General features: G+C 39.1%; 1 protein-coding gene across 2 annotated transcripts in view; it reads left to right on the top strand.

Annotated features, from left to right (window-relative positions):
• PCCA (propionyl-CoA carboxylase subunit alpha) overlaps nucleotides 1–17,880 on the top strand; it is a 393,935-nt gene that overhangs the window by 105,337 nt on the left and 270,718 nt on the right. For both annotated transcript variants that reach the window (XM_045081355.1, XM_045081357.1), the window contains exon 8: nucleotides 16,079–16,115. In XM_045081355.1, the coding sequence (XP_044937290.1) occupies nucleotides 16,079–16,115 (37 nt within the window). The remainder of the gene's footprint in view (nucleotides 1–16,078; nucleotides 16,116–17,880) is intronic.

Below are 17,880 nucleotides of genomic sequence, written 5' to 3'. Positions count from 1 at the left end.
GAGAAGAATCAGAGATGAGGTGATTGAAGTAGGATGTAGTAGGGAGCTCAGATTTTATAGGCCTTTCTGCCCATTTTAATGATGAGTTCAATGTATACTTCCCGCATGCCAATTATAAACTCTTTGCTGAAAGGGATTGCATTCTTTTTGTTACTGCATCACTTACACATGTGCCTGGAACAGAGTCAGTGTGCATGAAATACTTGTTGGATGAATAATCTCCTAGGAGATGAATTTTTACACATATAACCGTGGTATACACATTATCTGTTGTGTAGTACATATTTACTAGACACACCAAGAAAGAAAAGCATAATGAAAAACCAAGAGAATACATAAAACAGACAATAGAAATAGATTCACATATGCTGTAGATACTGGGGTTGATGATAACTGTGAAATAAGTACAATTGATCTGTTAAAAAGGTTTTTTTGAAGAAAATGTGGAAAAAAAAAAAACGTAGAAAGAATTTCTGGCTTTTGGCTCATGTCCTGATCTGATCCCTAAAGTCATGGGATTGAGTCTCATATTGGGCTCTGTGCTCAGTGTGGAGTCTGCTTGTCCCTCTCTCTCTGCTGCTTCTCCTGCCTGTTTGCTCCCTCTCTCTCTAAAATAAATAAATTAAAAAAATATTTTTAAAGAATTTAGCCAGGGAATATGAGTCTCTAGGTAAAATTAAATGGAAAGTATGTAATGGCAAATATATGGAGGTAAGGACTTTAGATAGGTTTAATAATAAACTAAGTAGAATATAAGATCCATGTGTAGAGTTTATCAGTATTTCATCGCTTTTTATGGCTTAATAATGTTCCATAATAGGACTAAACCACTTTCTTTTTTTAAGAAGCCATTCATTAGTTGATGGACATCCGAGTTATTTCCATCTTTTGGTGATTATAAATAATGCTGCTACAAACATTTGTGTGCAATTGTTTGAGTATCTGTCTTGAGTTCTTTGGGGGTATTTATCCAGGAATGGAATTGTAGGGTCATATGGTAATTCCATGTTTAACTTTTTGGGGAACTGTCAGGCATCTAGACCTTTGTATAATCCTCTCTTCAGTTTGGGTAAAACCTGTGACTTGCTTCTCTAACTGTTAGAATATGGCAAAGGGTAATGACATGTCACTTCCTGAACTAGGTTATATTATAGAGCAAAGGTGATTTGCTATCACTGCATTAACTTGCATTGTAGGGGAGAGTAACTGAGTGTTACTGCTATAAGTATGTTTCATTATATAAGACTCCATTTTAGGAGACGAGAGAACAAATTCTAGTTTTTGACTTGACATAAGGAGCCATTTTGAGGAAGTCCACATGACAATAAACTTCAGGTAGCTTCTGAGGATCTGAGTTAGGGCAGTCTCTCTGAGAGCTAGCAGAAAGGTAGGGTGCTTAGTCATGCAGCCACAAAGAATTGAACTCTGCCAACCATCTGAATGAGCCTGGATTTGTCCCCAGTTGAGCCTCCAAATTAAAAGGCAGTATAGCCCACACCGTAACTGCAGATTTGAAAGACTGAGCCGAGTGTGACAAGTCTTTTCTTTAGTAGGCTGTCAACTGTTGTTTTTTTCTTTTTCTTTTTCTTTTCATTCTTGTTTTAGAGAGCTGTATAAATTCAGGTGGTGGTTTGGATAGCTTATTATGAACTGTGATCTATTTTGCCCCAGTATTTCTGCCAGTATAGTTTTAATTTTTTTCAACAAAATATTTGAGTTCTTTGGGGGTATTTATCCCCCCAAGATCTTGAGATCTTCAGTAGGGGCTTGGTTTTGGTCACAAAGGTAGTAATGAGTCAGAGGCTAAGTTAATTCTGTCTTGATGATGAATAGCAGAATCCTCAGGAATTCACACACGTGGTCTTTAGGAGAGCGTATGTTCTGGAAATTCTGTTTGTCCTACATATTCTTTCCCATGAAGTCAGTGGGTGTGGTGTCTTGTAGGAAGAAGATGACCTAAGCTGAAATCAAGAGTCAGATGCTTAACTGACTGAGCTACCAAGGCACCTCTCAAGAGATTGCTTTAATGTCTGGAGTAGAAACATCTCATTTTATCTGTAAGGCCATCAATTTATTCTGCTTCTTATTCTGCTTTTCGTCTGTGGGCTCTTTCAAAATTTATAGTATCGAATTAAAGATCTGTCTGTGTGACTTTTTCCACCAGTTTTTGCATGTTTATAAAATTTTCTGTTTCTGGCTTAAGGCTACTCACAAAAAGTGAGGAAGGAGCTGGATCACAATTGCTTCGGGGTCCACTCCTGAATACCTACATGTACTATGGAGCCTGTTTCTGAGGTGCCCAATAGACATCTCCTTTCTTTGCCAGCACAACTAGATCAGAGGCCACCCTATGTTCATAGAAAAGATTCTGATAGTAGCTTCCCCAGGACCTTTCCCATTATTTCCAGTTTTTCTAAACTTGTCTGGTTTCCTGTGCAATTAGGAGTCTGAAGTCACTCTTAGGTCTTCCATTTTGCCTTGTATCCAGTGTGTGTGTGTGTATATGTATGTATGTATTTAATCTCTGTTTTTTTTTTTCAAATTTTTTCAAATTTTAAATTAAAAACATTTAAAAAAAAGATTTTATTTAACACAGACGGAGTACACAAGCAGAGGGAGCAGCAGCAGGCTGAAAATTTAAATTTAAATTTTTCAATTTTAAATTAAAAACATTTAAAAAAAAGATTTTATTTAACACAGACGGAGTACACAAGCAGAGGGAGCAGCAGCAGGCTGAGCAGGGGCTCAACATGGGGATTGATCCCAGGACCCTGAGATCATGACCTGAGCTGAAGCCCCCTGAAAGGCGCCCCTTTTATCTCAGGTTTTTTCCTTCTTTCGTTTTTTGTTTTTGTTTTTTTTTCTTCTTTTAAGAGCGCATTATAGGAGAGAGCCAGCACAAGTGAGAGGCAGAAGAAGAGGGAGAAGCAGGCTCCCTGATGAGTAGGAAGCCCGACAGTCTCGATCCCAGGATCCTGGGATCATGACCTGAAGCGAAGACAGATACCAACCTACTGAGCCACCCAGGCGCCCCTTATCTCAGGTTCTTACTAGCAGTGTGAGCCGATTCCTATCTATCTGGGGACCCTGGATTATTTATGCATTCCCCATTTTCTCTCTGTAAATTTCTATCTAATCTTTGTAAGCTTTGGAAAGTCTTTGGTAATGCCTCTGAGTTCAGAATGAGACCAGAGTTTTAATTTAGGCGTCAAGGCTGAGCCAATTCTGAAATTAGCTTAATTTTAAAAGGTAATCTTGCTTGGAGGATTTCTGGCCAGTTAGAAGAAAGGGAGAGCAGGTCAGTGGAAGAAGAGCAGACCAGGGGAAATGCAGGATAAAGACCATCGGGTTCGACAGAGTTTTAAATTTTTCACATTTTTCGTTTGGCTTTTCCTATGTCTTTCCTTCTTCCTTTGAACTTTGTTTTCCCTGTGAATTTCACAAGGAAGCAAATTTGGAATCCGAATTTCTTTTGGAAGCTTCTTTATTGTAATGAAAAAATTACAGAACATGAGGTATTTGAGCTTTTTATTAACTGCCCCCCTATCCAATCAGGTGACTCTCACATGAACCATTCATATCAAAAGCTTACAGAGGAGTCTGTGATAATTTTTAATTATCCTAGGTAAGATTCTGGTTTTTAGAAGCATAGGAACATAAACTTGATTTCTGGATTTAGTACCTTTAAGGAGAGGTTTGCTTCAGAGAGAGCATAGACTTGTCCTGAGACAAACCCATGAGAATCTTTAAGAACATATCAAATGTGTTGTTTGTTCACCTCACGTCTTGGGCCCCCAGCATAGTGGTTGGCCATCTCTAATGGTAGACCTGACCATATGCAATGTCGTGGTGGTTTAAATTTGGAAGGGAGAGCTCTTCCAGATCCAGACTCCCATGGACAAAAGTCAAGAGAAAAACTTGTCAAGTTTTGTTTGTTTGATTTTGCAAATTTTATTTACTTATTAGAGAGAGTGAGTTGAGAGAGCACGAGTGGGAGCAGAGGGGAGGGAATAGCAGACTTCCCAGTGAGCAGGGAGCCCCCTGTGGAGCTTGACATCATGACCAGAGCCAAAGGCGGACACTTAACTGACTGAGCCACCCAGGCGCTCCTCAAGGTTTTGAGGCGGTTTCAAAGGAAATTTTATCCTGTTCAGATACCAGTGTGATGAAATCCTCTGAATACATCAGCCTCTGGAGCTACATGAAGGTGAACTTATAGGTCCTATATTTGTCTTCTTCCACATAAACTTTGTCTGTGGGTTTAGAACAAAAAATGTCGAGGATATTTTATTTCTAATAAGGAGGTCTTCCTCTACTAATAATCATTTTCAAATCTAATCCAAATATCAAAGAATTCCTCATTCCTGAGTTTCCTAAAAAAGAAATCGGAGCTCTCCCTGGTGAGATTTTTGTCACTGTTGTGGTTGGGGACACCCCTTGGTGGGGGCTCACTGGGCATCAGAGGAGCTCTGCGGTTTTTCCGAATCCAAGGTCTTTAACAGAACTTAGTGGAACCTCCCAGATTGCCTCAAAGTGTCAGTATCTTTAAATGTAGTAGCTATAATGAAGTTGGCTTTGCTCGTTCAACTAGTTCATCTCTTCGGGGAGGCTGCATTTTACAATCTGCATTTGAATTTGCAGCTGCTGTTAATTTGTAAAATAGGGATAAGTAGCAAGTAGAAGAAAAATCCACTTACCTTTTCAGTTTTGTTTCATCGTATGCTTTAGGCGACTTTTAAGATCCATTCATGCCTTCACATAATGGCAGATTCTCATTACCTGTGTCACTTTTAACTATGGTGTATAGTTCTTGACACCTGTTGTCTGAATTTAGTTAAGCCCTAACTGAACATGTAGGTTACATTTTTCAGATAAACATTTAAAAATAATTTTAGGAATGTTCTTTTGTTTTGCTCCTTAATTTTCATTCTGGTTTTATTTCTAGCTTACTTTTAGTTATTTGTTATAAGAGGCTGCACATACTTTTTAAAGTTCGGTTATTTAGTTTTCTTTTGTAGTAACTACATTCGTTTGGAACTACACTGTTCTTCACATTTAATAGTTTTAGATTTCTTACATAAGAGATTACTTTTAAGGATATCTATGCAGGTAGAGTTTTGCTGATGCAAATAAATTGTATAAATTTTTGGAATACCATGTGGTTTTAGCAATTGTATTAGCAATACTTTTCCATTGGAAGCATGTATGTGTTAACTATAGGTAGTTCTATCTTTTTTAAATAATAGGTTGGTTTTTTTGTTTTGCTTTAGTTTGTTTGTTGACCCCCCCCCCCCACCTTAGCCTATAGTATCTTTAAGGCTAAATTTCTTTCTTTCCTTTTTAAAAGGATTTTATTTATTTATTTGACAGAGAGAGCAAGATAGCACACAAAGCAGAGGGAGCAGTAGAGGGAGAAGGAGAAGCAGACTCTCCACTAAGCAGGGAGCCCAAAATGTGGCTCATGATCTCAGACCCTGAGATCATGACCTGAGCTAAAGACAATTGCTTAGCCATCTGAGTCACCCAGGCGCCCCTAAATTTCTTTTTTTCTTGACAACTGTTTTCTAGATTCCCCCGCCAAGTAATGTTCACCTAATTTGAGTAAATTAATGTGGTTTCAGTTCGTTACATTTCTTTTTAAAACGTTTCTTCCTTTTCCATTTGAATATTTAGGCTAGTGTATGGAGGGTGTATAGAGATGGTTTGCCACAGTCTGAAAATCTTGTGTGTGGTTTTCATTATGTCTTGTTCTTGAATCATTTTTTCGATTAGAGGGAAACCACATTATTTTAAGGTATAATCCTCAAGCAGTCATCTGATAACAAGTATTTGCCTTTAACAAGTTCTGTTTTATTCAACATCTTATTACCTTGATCTCTAGAGCTTGAGAGCATTGTAGTAGGGTGTGCATCTGAAGCTGGTCGAAGACAGAATTTGGAACCCCAGCCCACTTGTTTAACAAAGAATAATGAGTTACAGACTCTGATTTCAAAGGGTTTTAAGTCCCCTTAGGTGACCTACAAGTAGACAGGTGATTTAGTACATTTTAATTATTTGAAGCTCAGAGTGCATGGGTCTCCAGGAGGGGGGCCGCCTAACCTAGTTTGAGGACGCCATGGCAGATGGAAGTGATAGCTAAGTGATAGCTGAAGTTTGAGTAGTAGTGAGTTAGCTAAAAAGTGATGGGAGACACAGCTTTCTTTTTTTCTTTTTCTTTTTTTTTTTTTTTAAGATTTTGTTTATTTGACACACAGAGAGAGAGATCACAAGTAGGCAGAGAGAGAGGGGGAAGCAGGCTCCCTGCCGAGCTGCACTGAGACACAGCTTTAAGGTACACAAGAACACCTTATTGGTAAAGTTTGTTGCTGAGCCCCTGCGTGAGCTTTAGAAAAGTGCTGGTCTGAGCACCCGAGGACGCAGAAAGACTGAGCTGGAGAGAAAATAAGGATCCAGATATGTGTGGTCTTGACTTTGACACACCTGGGTGTGGGGGTGGCTCTGTTCGCATTGGGAGCCTCTGAATGGTTTCCTGTAAAAAAGTTAACGTGATAAAATTGTAGAATCAGATAACTTTCTTTGATTTGTGATGTGGAAATGGATTGGAGCAGTGCAAAGCGAGGTTGGTCAGTGAGTTAAAAGTGCTTTTGTTGGGCATGAAATGATAGAGACTTAAAATAAAGTAGAATTTGTCATTTCTCTGATCTGGTACACGTCAGGAGTGGGGCAGAGGGAGGGATCACTGCATTTTGTTGTGATATCAGCATTCCAGCTTTGGGGGACGTTCATTAAACATCTCCGAGTTCCTGTTGCCCTTTACATCTCAGAGCACAGTGTGGTAATGTATTTGAATGAGGTTGGTAAATGTCACAGTCTAGGCTTAAAGTAGTCATCTTTTCTGTCACCTAATTAGCCGGATTTTAAAAACTGTACTCTTGCTTTAGCAAAAAGAGCCAAATAATAACAACAAAAACTAGCATAAAGGGAATCATTTTAAAAACCAAAATAACCAAAAAATTGAAAAGCTGTGTCCTGGTTATGAAAAAGTACATTATTAGACATCAGTATCCTTTTGTCCTGCTAAACCAAGAGTGACCTTCCTGATGATGCCTCAAGAGGCTTTTTTATTTTTGAAAAAGGATTCAGTTACTTTTACTGTGCCGTTTTATGGTTATAAAAATGTGTATAAAGTGTGTTAAAATGGTATAAAAATGTTTAGGAAGATTTGAAAGGATATTCAGTCTTTTGCTTGATTCAGAGTTGTCTGGAAAACACAATCAGCTAGAACCCATTTCCTGAACTCAGGACTGTTGAATGTTTTTGCTTTACGTTTATAAGAATGCAGAGTAGTTTGAGGATGCTTTTTTTTTTTTTTTTTAAGATTTTATATTTATTTATTTGACAGAGAGAGATCACAGCAGGCAGAGAGGCAGGCACAGAGTGAGGAAGGGAAGCAGGCTCCCTGCTGAGCAGAGAGCCCAATGCGGGACCCTGAGATCATGACCTGAGCCGAAGGCAGCGGCTTAACCCACTGAGCCACCCAGGTGCCCCTGAGGATGCTTTTTGTGTACAGATAAGTGTTTACCCATAGCATATAGAAGCAGTCATCCCCGGCTCCCCCAAACAGTTGCTGATTTGTTCTAGAACCAGCTGAGGAAAGTGAACTCTTAAGTAGCTTTCCATGTGAATGAGTAGAAGGACTCTCATCCATTGAGTACAGAATTCAGGGTTGTTAAGTAGGCAGTATAGCAAGTGAGAAGAGTTTCGGTCTGAGTTACTGTTGGAGTGAATTGGGTGTTTAGCATCAGAGATGACTATTTAAATATGCCTGTCCTTATTACAGTTTTTGCTTTCCTTCCCCACTCTTCTTCCCTACCCACCAGCCACAATGAGTGCACAGATCGTCTGACCCCAGTGGAGTGTCCTGGGGATGCAGGTGCACATTTTTTTGCGGTATTGCAATGCTGGTATTAATTCTGCATTATACGGGTTCAGAGGCTAAATGATGACCACAAGATACCCCAGCCAAAGACTGGCAGGCAAGGGCAGACCTGGCACTCTGTGGTGGCGGGCTGCTCATTTTATCCCATATTGCCAGGCATACTGTGTGCCAACTAATTTCATCTTCTCAGTGATCCTAGGAGATAGAAATTGCCACTATCTCCAGCTTACAGATGAGGAAACCAGATTCCAGGGATGCAGCCGGGGAGGTAGCGGGCTCACTCTCTGAGAGAGCCAGTGTTGAGCCCCGCCTTCTGGCCCAAGCACCCGAGTTCTTAGCCTTTGCACTTTGATGCCTCCCAGGTGGGGGCTGGAGAGTATGAACAAAAAGGCTTGTAGAAAAGGCACTAGATCTTTCCTAGCCCTTTATGACATTTTTGTGATCTGCTTATTTGTTTACAGCAACATCGCCCAACCCCTCCTGTCACTGAATTTTTTTTTTACTGTTTTGCTCTCGGGTTAAGTGATGGCGCTCCTTTAATATAAGTTGTACTGAAAAAGAGGGGTAAAAGAGATGGCTAGTTGTTCTGGTGCTGTTTTTGCTCCTCCATTTGTGGAACTGCTGGAACTATATGGTTTAATATTTACCTCATCAGGGTTCCCAAGTGCTCTGTAACTTCAGAACCAAGATGTGGCTTTCTTCAAACTGGGATTATAGGCTGTGATTACAGAATGAACCACAGGGATTTGAATCAGATCATATTGTTGGACCAATCCTTTTTCCTTCTTCCTGCTTTGAAGCCGTAAGAATATGGTTGCTAATACTTGGTTTCATTTGGTTTTGTGCTTTTCAGTGTTTTCTCAACTGTATTAACTTTTGATATGAAAACAGAAATATTCTGTGTTCTTCATTTGAAAATTGTGTAAAGGCATCAGTAGCATTAGATTTGTTTTATTGCTTCTGTTGAAATTTTTATATTTGATTTTTCTTTGATTTTCAGGAGATCGTTGTCCTACCTGTTAGAAGTTTTCTTTTAATAAATTACAGAATATCGGGCACCTGGGTGGCTCAGTGGGTTAAGCCATTGCCTTCGGCTCAGGTCATGATCTCAGGGTCCTGGGATCGAGTCCCGCATCGGGCTCTCTGCTCAGTGGGGAGCCTGCTTCCCTCTCTCTCTCTCTGCCTGCCTCTCTGCCTACTTGTGATCTCTGTCTGTCAAATAAATAAATAAAATCTTAAAAAAAAATAAATTACAGAATATCATTGAACACTTCCTTAATAGAATATGCTATCTTAATCCCTGTAGTATTTTTTTTTAAGATTTTATTTATTTATTTGACAGAGATCACAAGTAGGCAGAGAGAGAGGGGAAGGGAAGCAGGCTCCCTGCTGAGCAGATAGCCCGATGCGGGGCTCGATCCTAGGACCCTGGTATCATGACCTGAGCCAAAGGCAGAGGCTTTAACCCACTGAGCCACCCAGGCACCGCCCCCGCCCCCGCCGTAGTATTTTCATATGTTGTATCATATGTCATACAGTTAGTAGATGTGGGGAATATTTTAAGAATATTCGGTGGGGGGTGCCTGGGTGGCTCAGTGGGTTAAGCCGCTGTCTTTGGCTCAGGTCGTGATCTCAGGGTCCTGGGATTGATTCCTGCATTGGGCCCTCTGCTCAGCAGGGAGCCTGCTTCTCTCTCTTTCTCTCTCTCTCTCTGCCTGCTTTTCTGCCTAACTTGTGATCTCTCTCTGTCAAATAAATAAATGAAATCTTAAAAAAAAAAATTCAGCGGCTGGGGGGTGCGTTGGTGCCTCAGTCAGTTAAGCATCTGCCTTCGGCTCAAATCATGATTTTGGAGTCCTGGGATCAGGGGCTCCCTCCTTAGAGAAGTCTGCTTCTTCCTCTCCCTCTGCACCTCCCCCTGCTTGTGCTCTCTGTTCTCTCTTTCTCTCTGTCTTGCTTATTACTTTCTTTCTCAAGTAAATAAAATCTTACAGAAGAAGAAGGAAAAAAAGAATGTTCTAAGGGCGCCTGATTGGCTTAGTCAGTAGATGTGACTCTTGTGAGCCCCACATTTGGTGTATAGATAACTTAAGAATAAAATCTTTAGAAAACCCAAAAAGTTTGTTCTAAAGCTAAGAGTAAGTAGAATCAGTTCTGCTTTTTCTTCAAATATTGCCAGGTTGGATCTATGAAGAAATAATGATGTTTTGCTTAAAAGAGATTTGTTTTATATAAACAAAGAGTGAAGTATATTTGGTAAGATAAAATTTAATACTTATTTTACATTTTTATTAAATGTCTGTTTTCTCTTACTTTTTTTTTTTTTGAAAAATTTGAAAACATATTGTCTTATAAAGTTTGATCTTTTAACTGACAGAGCCACTTAGGTGCCCCTGATCTTTTAAACTAATGAAATATGCATTTAAAATTACAGTTAAGGGACACCTGGGTGGCTCAGTTGGTTGGGCATCTGCCTTCAGCTCAGGAGATGATCCCAGAATAATAGGATTGAGCCCCTACTCAGCTCCCTACTCAGCTAGGACTCTGCTTCTCCCTCTCCCTTGGCCATGCCCCCCGGCTTGCGCTCTCTTATTCTCTCTCAAATAAATAAAACATAACATTTAAAAAAAAATAAAGTTACAGTTAAGAAGTACTATTTTTTAAGAATAGGCTCTAAAATGAAAAGAATGGGTTCTGTGAAACCCACCCACGTTTCAAACATTCAGTAAGTAAGAAAAGTGCTGGACTGAGGGTTGAAAGAAGAGGGGGGAGGCTACATGTTGGGTGCGGTTTTGCCTGGCAGCAATGGTATGTCACGGAGTATGCTTCCGCATATGCTAAAGCAAAACCCAAGCCTCGCTGGTTCTGGAGCTCCTGCTCCCGACCGCTGTGGGGTACTTGCTTGCTGTAGACATGCGAATTTGGCCAAGCCACTACCTCTCCTTGGATGTAAGTTTATTCACTTCCAGCTGGGGATGAGCAGTTCCATTGACGCTGGAGCAGATCCTTCAGGCAACAGACTTATTTCTGTGGAAGCTGATGGCTAGTTGTTGATTCATTCAACAAATAATGTGTTGATGTATCAAGCCCTGGGGGGTTCTTAGAGAGTAGCTGACTTAGTCATTGCTGTCCTGGAGGGTAAGTGACAGGGTTGTCATAATTGAAGGGCAGAGTGTCATCTGGTCAGTAACACCTCACCTGCTGTAGGAGGACTGGAAAGGCTTTCTGGAGAAAGTGAGATTTCAGTGAAACTTGAATTGAAGCACGTACCCCTGAGTTTAAGAGAAAATGGTAGTTTTTCTCTCCTAGGCCCTTGCTTCCCAGCTAAACTCATATCCCTCTTGCCTCTCTCTAAATTCTTCATTTGTTTCTTGGTTCCGTCAGGCTTTCGTTCAGCAACGGCTCTTTCCTGAACGACGAACGATGCGCCAGGCAGTTCTAGGAATTTAAACCTATCCCTGAACCAGTTAGATATTTTTGCTTTTAGGGAGCTTATACCTTAATGTGGTAGGAAGATGCAGAGGGTAGACAATACTCAAAATAATAAGTAAATTATATGCTCCGATCCTTCAAAATGCAGCCATAGTGAGGACTTTTCATTTTCTTGCTCTCAGGCTCAAGTGCAGCCCTGCTCCACTCTGCGCTTGGCTCGCTGTTCAGGCCCCGGCCCTGGGCTCCGTTCCTCCCCGCTTTCACTCCTCCGGTCTCTTTCACAGTAGCTGCATCTGAGAAGTTTCCTGGAGCTCTAGTTTTGGAATCCACATTCTCTGTCGTCACATGCCCTCTTCACTTTTTCTGCGTAGCATGCATCTTGGTAATGGTTTCTTAGCTGCTGTATCGTCATTTAAGGGCCTGCCTTTCCCATCAGACTGGAAATTGCATGAAGGCAATTTCCCGCCTGTCTTCAGGGCCTGGTACTGGCACACGGGCCCGGGAGCTGGAGAATGTCTGGCGGGCTTGGGGGTGGGAAGGAGAGTCAAGGTAGGAAGAGACCCGGGGGCTGGCGGGGCAGGCAGGCAGGACCAAGTACTGATACCAAATCACTTGACAACCACGAGGGTGGCTATAGTGGAGTATTACCAAATGCTGGCAAAGATTCGGAGAAGTGAGAGCCTTTATACACTGCTCGTGGAAGTGTACAATGGTGCAACCACTTTGGAAAACAGTTTGGCGGTTCTTCAAAAGGTTAAATATAATGTTACTGTGGGACCCTGTGATCTCACTCCTAGTTGTATAGCCAGAATATGTACGTGCACTCAAAAATTTGTACACAGATGCTCAGTGGAGCATTTTTCATAGTAACCAAAAATTCAAAACAGTCTACATTTCCATCAGCTGATGAATGGATTAAAAAAATGTGGCATATCCATACCAAGGAATAATATTCAGCAATCAGAGAAATAATACTGATACATTAAAAAAAAGACAAGGTCACACTATACATATTCTCCTACAACTTGCTTCTGCCACAGTGCACACTATATTTGAGGTATTCTTAGAGTAGAGGGGTTACCTTCCGAAACCCCAGTCCTCTTTCTCCGGCACAGAGCCGGGGCATTTGGAACTCTGTGCTGAGTCCCGAAAGGTCCAGCCGATGGGCCATGCCCGCCACTGGCCTTCCTGCTGTCCTTTTCTGCCACTTGATTTTTGTCTTCATTTTGCACCTCATGGACTCGTGTGGTTTCTAGAACATATGAAATACCTTCTGAGTTTGGGTTTTGTTCATGTTGTTCTTTCTGTTTAGACTTCTTTCACCCCAAATCTTGCCAGGGCAGTGGTTGTTCTCCTCAGGCTTCAGTTTACATTTTACTTCAGAAGGACTCTTTCATTTTCTTCTTTATTTAAGACGAATTTATTAAGTAGTCTCTGTCCCCAACGTGGATCTGGATCAACTTACAACCCCCAAATCAAGAATCACGTGCTCTACTGATGGAGCCGTCCGGGTGCCCTGAAGAGGGCCCTTTCTGGGCCGTGTGTTGACAGCATGTTCTTCCTGTCTGTCTCCCACAGTCCTGGTTATTTGCGTGTAACGTTGATTTCAGCTCCCAGTTGGTCTGTTTGCTCTTTCGGTTTCCCTTACTAAGGAAGCCTGTGAGTTCCATGAATGCAAGAGCTATTTCAAGTAGTACCACGTAAGGCTCAGCCTCATCTTTTCAAAGACTGTGGCGTATTCCATTGCATGTATGTATCCTTTTTAGTACCAGTCCCTTATTGAAAGCCTTCAACGTTGTTTTTCAGATTTTCTCCTTAAAATACCAGCAATAAATTAAAAATTGTTGATTTATATATCTCTGTGTGTGCATGCATGTGGATATATCTATAGGAGAGCTTTCAAAAAATGAAGTTGCTGGGTTGAAAGATTGAGGTCTTCAAACTTTTGATAGATCCTAACAGTTCTTAAAAAGATAGTACCAATTTCATATGACATCAGTAGTGAGAGTCAGGTCTGCTTATCTTCAGGCCTTCACTCCTGGCTCTTGGCAGGTTTTGGCAGATCAACTGTTGTGTCTCGTTGTTTTAGCTTGTATGCCTATAATTATGACTAAAATTGTACATATTTCATATATTCTTGTGGATTTCATTTTATGGAAGCTTCTCATTTAATCTTTTGTCCATTTCCCCTGATAATTGTTGATCTTTTTCTTTTTGATTTAAGGCTTTTTATTAAAAAAGTTTTCCTGTCTAGTCTTCTAAGGAAGTTATACTGTGTCATATGTCATTGCCATTGAATTTAAAACTATATTGGGCTTTTAATCTCATTATGTGGCCTGATAATAGCTAAATATGCAAAAAGAACACATTAGAGATGAGTGTATTTAATAGCTTCTTGTGGAAACTGATAATAATGTGTAAGTGTCCAATATATAATATGTCTTGAATAAAATATCTTGGGATAAATGAGTGACAAAGGAAAAATGACTTTTTAAGACAGTTTAATTTTATTTGGAAGTTTATTTTAGTGAGATGTGCTTTTCATACTAAGAAACACTTTTTTCTTAAGAGTTGCCAAATAAAAATATAGGTTGCCCAGTTAAACCTGAATCTTAAATAAACTATTATTAAAAAAAAAAAATGTCCCAAATAATGTATCATAGATATGTTAAGTTTCCTTAACATAACATTAGTTAAAAGACAAGATTGTTTTGAGACAGTTTTATAGCAGTGTTGGACCTGTGGTAGTTACCAAAAAAATTTTTTTAGAAGTTTTGCTTTGTGTAAATATATGTCCACACATACATCCATAATGTGTATATGATAAATATGACTAATGAATTCTCTGAATTATCTTTTAATATTTACCTGTTTGTCAGTTCTCTCAAGGTAACAGACTTTTGTGACAGCAGGTTATTTTCTCTCCAAATATATTTTGCAAATATACTATTACACATCTGAAAGAAAAGACATGTTAAAAGTTTCTTTCTAGGCTCTTATAATGCAGCCTCCATCAGCCAGCACTCTTCCTGTATTTTGTTGGTGAGGCACTAATTGTCCGCATTTGGCAGGTTTAACACTTCCTGACAGAGAGGCTATTAGGGGGAAGTATTCTCCAGTAACTGTCACTGGCTTGAACAAAGAACCTTCAAACTCAATGTGTGGAAACCACTAACATTCTTAAATGACCCTTTTCATGGATTTTATCCCTTTAAGCTAAAATTTGGAGAATGTAAGGTCAGCAAAAACAGCAAGGTGTAATAAAGCAGTAAACCTTGATTTTTGGGAGAGTAGAGTGGGAGGTATAGATTTATCTCTGCCTTGAAAACAATTGTTATTTGGAAAATCTCATTAGCAGATGTGACTGCTTGGAGTTAAAAAAAAAAAAAAGACTTAAAACTGATGTCGCTTTCAGGACCGCTTTGAACTTAACAAGCACCTATTTGTGGAGCAGACTGGCTAATGAAAGGAAATTAAATTTTTCTGACAACTTCCCCTGCCAACCTCCTTATTCAGAGGATGTTATTAGGTACTGAAGACTTTTAGGGAAGATTTTTTTTTTTTTATTAGGCATAAATGAACCAGTTATAAACATCCCCCGCCCCTCCTTTTGGGGGAGGATTCTGACATGGTTACTCTACATTTTTAAATTACTAGCTTAAAAAGCTTACGAAATATGAGGCTTCGCTTTACTTTTTTTAAAGTAATTTTCCAAAAATTCAGGCATTCTTACTAGCTAATGGTTTCAAAACATTGTCTTTTCTGGTGATTAGTTTACATCAAGGAGTTGTAAAGAAAAGCCACATTTCCTAGGGAGGCTTGGGCTTAACACCTTCTTTTTCAGCTTTCTCCTTATTGTTCTCGTGGAAATGTATCAGGAGTGTCCTGTGCTTGTGCGGTAGGTGAGCGTTAATGATCAATGAAATGGTTTAGATTCGAGGAAACTTTTTCTTCTCGCAGTTGCACTGGTTGGTATTTATCAATAATTAATCCTTATATTCATCAACTAACTCTTAACCTTGTACTTCTTTGGAAGGCATTTGCTTTCCTTGGCTTTTCGGAAGCTTCCCCCACACAAGTTGGTTCATGGAATTTAAGGTTTTAAATTACGTAACAAGATGTACCAAGTAAAGATAAAATATGTACCGTAGAAAAGGATGAAAAGAAAAGGAAGAAGTAATGGAGATTTCCAAAGGAATTTGTGGGGGGACAATTGGCAATTCCTGTAGACACTGGAAATTTACTTTTTATTTCTAGAAAATCTTGAGCCTCTCCCAAACAATAGAGAATCAACTCCCCCTGCTGACAGAATCCAGGAAAACATGACATGTAAATATCAGAGGAAAGGAACAAGCTGGCGGTAGACAAGCTTTAATGATCTGATTTATGATTCAGTATTGATTGTAAACATCTAAATTCTGCTGTTAAATTCCAGCAACTGCACCAGATCATTTGGCAATTCTGGTTGTGCTTCCTGCCAGCTCATTTCAAACTGCTTTGAGTTTCTTAATATAATAATGATGAGGTAGAATTTACATTCCACTTATGGTATTAATTTTACATTTCTCTGAATGAAAAGAGTTAGAAGGTTGTAAAGTTGAACATTAAATGAATCAGAGGAGACAGTAGTGCAATATACAACTGCCCTAAAGACATTGTGCAGTGGCTGATGGGATTAATGTTGGGTCTCATTTCCTGCTTTTACAGGATGCAGATGAAGCTGTCAGAATTGCAAGGGAAATTGGTAAGTTCTTAAATTAACTTTCGTAGCATTTCTAGGTCTTTCAGCAGATACGGTCGAGTAAACATGTAATAAGTGACCGCATAGAGCAAATAATATTTTAATACTTTCAGGATTTTGATTACTTGTCCCTTTGGAAGAATGTATCAGCTGACTTACCGTGTTCTGTTTTGAAACAAAAAAGTGAACTTTAAGTTGTATTTTGACTTTAATTATAGCTCTTGTAAATTGAAATCACAGGTTAGGTAAAAGAAGGAGTTGTCTTAACTCTTGAGCTTGGATGTAATGTAAATTTTAGGCACTTACTTAGTAGAATACAACTTATTAATGGCAGAGATGATTAAAATGAAGTTTTCCTATTTGACAAGGCCCTTCAAGTTCCTACCTTTTCTTAAGATGTTAAATATCAACTTTAATAACTGTCCTAGGAAAAAGAAGGTGAGAAATCAGGACTGAATCTTATAAATTGAAATAAAACATAAACTGAAGGTCTGAATGACTGTTTTCTTGACTGTTCTAGGTACAGTTACACTGGGCAGGGCTTATCAACTTTTTATTTTTTAAAAATATTCCTATTGCTCATCACGATTCTGTCTTCAGTATTTGCTAATTGAAAAATATATGAGGGTATATTGTTGTCAGGAATTAGCAATGCTATTAAATAACTTCACAGTTGTATTAATAAAATTAGTATTTGTATACATTTGCCAGAACTTCCTTAGGTATGTGAGAGGAATGAGACAATTCTTGGCGGTCAGGAAATCTTAGCATCTTAGCATTCCTCCTTGGGTAAGGCCAAACTTTTCAGCATCCCACATTAACATTTCTTTAGTCCTGTTTTCTCATTAAGATTGATTATTCAGAATTATTCTTTTGACTGGAAGAGCATTTGATTTGGCAAAATTTACATAGTTTATGTGTGTGTGAGTGTGTGTACACGCGTACAAGTCTAATTTCTGAAAGTAACCAATTGAGTTAGTAAATAACATTTTTACACTAGGCTCAGGCTAGCTTAACAGTTCTTCAGTGATCTGGAAAGTTGTTTGGTTCTTTGGTTCCTGTTTCTAGTTGGGTCTGGCTAAATTATTTTGGTTTGACTCATGGTTAAGTGTGTTTTGTTTATTTGTTTTGCAGTATTGCTGCCAGTGATGTAGATTTGGACTTAAGACCAGGTCTTAGAAAATCTTATTTTATCTGACTACAACATCTCTTTCTTAATCATTTCTTCAGACATATCAACATTTTCAAAAAGCGTTTCAGTACTTCACAGGAAATAATTGCTGAATAAGTTGGACTACATGGAACTGATTTGTGGTTCATTCTTTGAAAAAATCAAAAGCATCTCCCCGAGGTTTGAAATTACTGGCATGCCTCACAGAGTTAGAGGCATGGAGCATACCTGTTGGCTTTTGAGGACACTTAAGTAATTTCATTTTGTTCTGTTGTATACTCTTAGATTTTTAAAAAGTTGTCTTTCTGGTTTTAGTTTAGATAGTATTGTTATTAACTCCATAATACGGTTAGCACAATAGTATCTACATAAAAAGGATAGAATGTTTGGGAGGAATTTGAGAAACAAAAGGGATTAGAAGAAAATAATGAATACGTTGGCGTGCCATATTTCGAATTATAACTCATCAACTCTTGAGCATTTCCTTTGTATAAATGGCAGGCTGCAGATTGCTTGCTTTTGTGTCTTGTCTTTTACCCCCCCCCCTTTTTTTTTAAAGAATAATCTGTGACCTTTAAAATAATCAGTTAATCATAA

Source organism: Mustela putorius, unplaced genomic scaffold (genome assembly GCF_011764305.1).
Source record: "Mustela putorius furo isolate JIRA1106 unplaced genomic scaffold, ASM1176430v1.1 tig00000551_pilon_pilon_pilon, whole genome shotgun sequence".
NCBI lineage: Eukaryota > Metazoa > Chordata > Mammalia > Carnivora > Mustelidae > Mustela > Mustela putorius.
The sequence above is the reverse complement of the archived record's forward strand: the minus strand, read 5'-3'. Positions and strand labels throughout refer to the sequence as shown.